Raw genomic sequence first — 6114 nt, 5'->3', positions numbered from 1 at the left:
TGCCACCCTTCCTCTCCCAACCTGCAGACCACCAGTTTCTGAAACTCCTATCTTCCCAGTCTCTTGGCTAAGGAATAACTTTTATTGCCTTTTCTTATGATCACTTTATCCTTGAGCAGTTTACCAGACTTCTGAGCAGGGGCCTGGGCGAGACCTCTTGCAGGTCTGGGACATATGCCAGGGGCATGTCAAAGCCTCCCTACCCTCACGCCACACGAGTAGCCCTGATTGGAAGTTGAGGGGACCGAGGCTTCCCTAATTTCCTAGTGGCTCTAGTGAAGCCAACCTTCTGGGCCTCAGTTTCCGCTTCTGTAAAATAAAAGACATAATCGTCTGTCCTGCTTGCCACTGAAGTTGTTGGGGAATTTCAAATGAAATAATATATTCACTTATTTAACAAACATGTCTTGAGCATCTACCATATACTAGGCACTGTTCTAGAAACTGGGGAGTATAGTGGTGACCAAACAGGTAAGTAAACATGCTGTAACATGGAACATGGATGAACTTTGAAAACATTTTGCTGAGTGTAAGAATCCAGACACAAAACACAAAAGGCCGCATTTTGTATGATTCCATTTATACGAAATGTCCAGAATAGACAAATCCGCCCAGACAGACACCAGATTAACGGTAGCCTGGGGCTGGGGGAGGAGGGAACGGGGAGGGACTGCTAATGGGCGTGGGACTTCTCGCCCGGGTGATGAAAATGTGGAAGTAGATGGTGGGGATTGAGGCACAACTCTGTGAACAGACTAAAGGCCATTGGATTGTACACTTTCAAAGAATGAACTTGATGGCTTGTGAATTAGTCTCAATAAAGCTCTTATTTAAAAAAAACAAAACCAAAACCAAAACCAAAACAAAGCAAACAGAGCCTCTGTATGGAGCGGCAGCTTCTCCAGAGAGGGCGGCAGGGCAGGGGCACTCCCCCGGACCTGGAAGAATGGGCTGTAGCATCAGGACCAAGAACCCAGGCTTTGGATCCTGATGGTTGTGGGTTCGAATCCTGCTTCCACATCTTATGAGTTGTGGAATGTTGGAAAATTGACTCAATCTCTCTGAGCCTCTCACCTGTAAAATGAGAATAATTCCTACCTTGTGGGGTTTTTATGAGGATTAACTGCTTGATAGCTTGGAGTGTTCAGTAAAGGGTAGGTATTTTTATTATTATTTTCTTATTACAAAGGAAAGAGGTCTTCGGAAGGCAACTTTGACCTCGGACTAAAGGTGGAAAGAACAGGCCCAGCTTAAATAAGTAGACAAATAGATTTTAGGTTCTAGCTTGGGCAGAGGGATTGGGAGGACCCTCTCCGGGCACGGCAGGCGGTCCGTGTGGTTCAGGGAGGTGACGGGTGGCAGGTAGAGTACAGGCACTCAGGCTCCCACTTGTGTTGCCAGGTCTGTGGATTAGAACTAGACACTTTGGGATTCGGGTTTTCTGCCAGGAGACAAATGGGGTAAGTTATCATCACACTTTGCTGCCACAATTTTTCTGCCTCACTCCCGGGAATTCTGCGCTCAGATGGACACCGCAGCTGCCGGCTGGGGCTGACATCTCAGTGGGCTGAATGTTTTCTTCTCATCAATATTTGATTCTTGTGGAATAACAAATGATTTTTATTTCGTTCTTTGCGTACGTCTCAATCTGTCTACCGATACAAGGTACCTGATTAAAGTGCTACTGGGAAAACCATAACAGGCATGATTCATGACTGTGTTGACCTTTGTCTAGGCTTTTTTTCCCTCATATCTCGCATGGTTCGGTCAACATAAAGAGTATTTGTGGGCCGTATCAGCCAGGGTTCGGTTGGAGGAAACGAAACCACGCCAGCTATTTTTAGCAGAAAAGAAATCAGAGGCATACGAAGTCACTGGAAGGGTTGGAGGAGTGAGTGTCAGGTGGGGCTCCAGGAAAGAGCCGGAACGCCGCCCCCGTGGCTGTGTGGCAGACAGCAGGGAGCCACGCGGCCCCGGGAGTGCCGTGGTGCCGGAACATGGCCGAAAGGACGCAGCTTCTCCTTGACCTTCCTTGTTCCAGCCGCAGCTGGATCCACCGGAGAATGCCCCGTCTCACCTCCCCCCATCTCCCTTCCTCCCCCAAACGTGGGCCGGGGCAGATAGCTGTCAGATCCGAATCCCCATCTGAAACTCCAGCTCTAAGAGTCTGGGAAATGTACTTCTCAGCTTTCCTGCCTTGGAGAGAGAGAAAGGGGCCCTCGGAGGAGGCTGGGCTGGATGTGAATGAGCCAATCCACCAGGGCTGGCCTCTGACATCGAGATTGTAACACTCACTTTGGTTCAATACTTACTTGAGATAACTGATAGTCCTTTTATTTGTGTCTGTATAAAAATTATATTTGCGGCGTGAAATGGTTTTTTCCTTTGTGTGGCGTCTAACAATTTACCTCTGAAGTCCCATCTGTGACCGCCTGAGCCCTGGAAAGCTGGAGAAGTGGTTTCCTGTTGCGGGGGCCTCGAATCTGGCTCCGGGTGCTTGTCGTCTGGCTGATGCTGGCACCAATAGCCTCCTTTCCTGCGGGAGGTGAGAACGACCTGTGTGTTACAGGAAGAAAGAGCTTCCAGTACTCTCTTGGGTGTAATGAGCACTTCCGGGAGGAAACAATAGAACTTGTAACTGGAATTTTTTTTCAACAAAGAATCAGCTGCCCAAGAACAAACTCAGAGGCCAAGAAGCGTTTGAGAAGATGTTTAACTTCACTAATAAATAAAGGCAAATTAAAACAAGAGTGGCTCACCCCGGGGACAACAGTTAGGCTCAACACTGCCCACAGGAGGTGAGAGTGGGGAGGAGCAGTCCCTCTCGTTGCCCGTAGCTGCAGGACGAAAGAGGTGCAAACTTTTGGGAGGAAATTTGGCAGGGCTACCAAGATTTTCAAGGTGTCTCCCCTGTTACCCAGACATTCTATTTCTGAGAACACACCCCTCGGAAATGTTCTCACATGCACACAAATATTTACTTATAGGGCTGTTCTTTGAAGCACTGGTTATGGTTACAGAACATGGGGGAAAACCAAAGGTCTAGCAATGGAGTTCGGATAAACAAGCACATCAGAACACTCTGCAGCTAGTGTGAGGAGCTCTGTGAGGACCGACAGGGAGGGGACAGGAGAGGCTCCTGCAGGTGCAGGGCTTGGGTCTCTGGACCATTTGCCAAGTGGCGATGCCACCCTTGTCTGTGAACGTTTGGAATTGGTGAAACTGTCATGTAGAGACCATGGCACAGCAAGGCATAGTCACTTTTGTTTCATAACATAATTTCTATAAATTATTTCAAGGAATTAGACTAAACGCATGGAATGTTCTCTAGTCTTCACATCTTCCATATGTCATGAGAATTCTATTTACCTCTTGGTGCCCCAAGCGAGGAAGGAAACGCTGGACTTGGACGTCTTAATTGTCAACCGTCTTGGGTTTATAGAGGGAAGGTGTCGCCTCGGGGAGGGAGGTGGTGACCTCACTGGGGACAAGCTGATTTGGGTCCACCTGCTCGTCCTCTTCCCTGCCAGCCTAGGTGGGAGTGGGAGTGGGGGCTGCCGTTTCCACTCCTGCCTTGGAAGTTTCCAGGAGAAAGAGCATCAGCTGAAGGCCGAGAAGCCGTGTGGGTGAAACGCAGCCATCCCTTCCTGCTACCTTGTGTGGCAACTGCAAGGACTTGGCCGACACCACCCTCCTGAGCACTGATGGTCTCTCGGTGGTCTGAACCTCTTTGCTCACTAAGGTTAAAAAAAGAAGCTGTTTCAGGTTTGGGAGGGAGAAGGGAGTCCCCCCTGCTCTGTGACCAAAAGCTCCCTTAAGACGACGTTTACTGGGGGAGTGTCCATCGCCACCCGAACAACAACAACAACAACAAAACCCAAAACCCGAAAACCAAAACAAAAAAGAGCGAGTTATGAAACAGTATCTACTGCATGCCTCCAACTATCCAAGTAACGTGTGACGCCGTGCGCCTGGAGGAGCTCATCCAAAGGCACATGCGGGCACACAGCGGCTCGGCTCCCACGAGGCCACCCCACGGGCTGCCCGCCGGTCAACAGGCGCCTGTTTTGATAAGACCTTCAGAGTCTGCCCCAGACAGCTCATTGCCTGGCTTGTGGGTGCTCTTATCAGCTTGGGGGACGGTCACCTGCTAACGCAGGGGCCCGCCCCTTCCCTGAAACAGGGCTCCTTCCAGCTCGGGCCTCCCGCCGGGCTCCGCCATCTGATCACGGCTGGGAGTTGTGGCGCCTTTGGCTGCCAGGGGGCCGGGGCCGGCCCTCGGGTGTCGCCTTGCGGGAGATCTCTGCAGGCGGAAACCCCGTCTTTCCCTGGACTGAAAGGGAAGTTCAGCGACGACTAAGGGAAAAGTCACTGAGGGCAGGAAAAGGGGCGAGAAGGTTCTTTAGGGTCAGCCTTGGCTTCAGTTTCCTTGATGCTGGTTTTAAAGTTTTTACTTCAAGACTACTTATTTTCCATTTTATGTCATTTTTTTTGCTCATGTTTTAGGGCCGTGAAAGGAATACTTTGCAAGCGACAGGATGGTAGATCTTCAGGCCCTGCCACCCGCCTGTGCCCAGCCCTTCTGCGGGACGGTCTGATCAGAGTGAGAGCTCAGCTGGACGGGGCTATTCTGGTGGGTTCCTGACTCGGGGGACAGGCGGCCGATCCACCAGTCTGGACTGGAGTCATGGGTGGGGCACCAGGGCCTGGACACCCAGTCTGCGGAGCGGCGGCGTGTGAAAGAGAGCGTTAGTTTCCTGGGGCTGCCGTGACAATGACCACAAACCCGGGGGCTTAAAACAACAGAAATTTATGCTCTCCCAGGGGCCAGAGGTCCACGGTCTAGGTGTCGGCGGCGGTCTGTTCCCTCTGGATCGCCGAGGAAGATCCCTTCCCCGCCCTCTGTGAGCTTCTGGGGTTGCTGGGGGTCCTCGGCGCTCCTGGCTTTGCCGATGCCTCGCCCCGGCCTCGGCCTCCACCTTCACACGCTGCTTCCCCGCGTCTCTGCGAGTTGCAAACCTCCTCCGCCTTTCTCACGTGAGGACAGCTGTCATCGGATTTAAGGCTCGCTGCAGATCCAGGACGATCTCGTCTTGAGATCCTTCACTTAATCACGTCTGCAAAGACCCTTTTCCCAAATGCGGTCACATTCACGAGCCCCGGGCACTAGCACTTGGCCATGCCCTTTTGGGGCCATTGTTTAGCCCACTACAGAGGGGGACCCGACCTAGCCGAGGACGGTTGCTGCTCTCCTTGCCCTTTGGGCTACTGCCGTTAGTGAGGGGGTTGTGGACTGGTCATTTGCATAACTTCATATCTGTAAAAGAGGCCCCAGCTCCTGAGCCCTAAATTGCATCCTTTCAGCCCGTTCGGACCTGGCTGGGGGGTGGCGCAATGGGGCCATTTGCAGAAGAAACTGAGGTGCTCAGTGGAAGGAGACACAGATGGCATTTGGGGCGGATGTTGGCTCATGAGGACAAGGGCCTTCTTGAGCCCCTCCCCTCCTCTCTGCTTGTAGTCACCCCCGGGCCTGCGCTGGTGGGGAGAGCCCCCGACTCCCCACGGGGGAGGGCTTGATTTGGATTTGCTCAGTGTCCAGAGAGTTGGAGCCACTGCTTGGCACTCGCTTTATGACAGGGAAGGCCTGGCCGTGCAGCTGGGGCTTCTCCGTGAAACTGCGGAGGCCGGGGCGGTGTCGGAAGCCCTTTGTGGACGGGAAGAAGCTTTCCATGGGGGGCAGTGGCCTGGCAGCTGTCTTTATGGGGGATACTCCCCAAATCCTCCCCTCAAATCCCCTTTGACGAAATGCCTGTCTGTGTAATTTACCTGGTTGGGGGCCAAGCCGGGGAAACTCTGTTAACTAATTCTCAAAAACTGGGTATAGAAGTAATATACATTGGCTATGGAATATTTGGAACACTTGGCAAAGAATACAAAATAAAAATCACCTGCAATTCTGTTCCAAATGAAAGTCATTTAAAATATTTAGGTGATTATATTCAATTTTAAAAAACATGTGTATATGTTTTAATATCATCCATATGATGTTATTTAGTATCACATACAATTTTATATCCTGATGCATCTATTTAACATCAGGTCACAGCATATATC

At 51.2% G+C, this 6114-nt stretch overlaps 1 protein-coding gene across 1 annotated transcript in view; it reads left to right on the top strand.

The window, feature by feature from the left end:
* Positions 1-4360, top strand: part of ETV7 (ets variant 7) — a 29732-nt gene extending 25372 nt beyond the window's left edge. The window contains 1 exon segment of the mRNA XM_012646578.1: positions 4184-4360. Within this exon segment, the coding sequence (XP_012502032.1) occupies positions 4184-4360 (177 nt within the window).
* Positions 4361-6114: the final 1754 nt, after the last annotated feature.

Source organism: Propithecus coquereli, unplaced genomic scaffold (assembly GCF_000956105.1).
Source record: "Propithecus coquereli isolate 6110/MARCELLA unplaced genomic scaffold, Pcoq_1.0 Scaffold248, whole genome shotgun sequence".
Taxonomy (NCBI): Eukaryota; Metazoa; Chordata; class Mammalia; order Primates; family Indriidae; genus Propithecus; species Propithecus coquereli.
The sequence above is the reverse complement of the archived record's forward strand: the minus strand, read 5'-3'. Positions and strand labels throughout refer to the sequence as shown.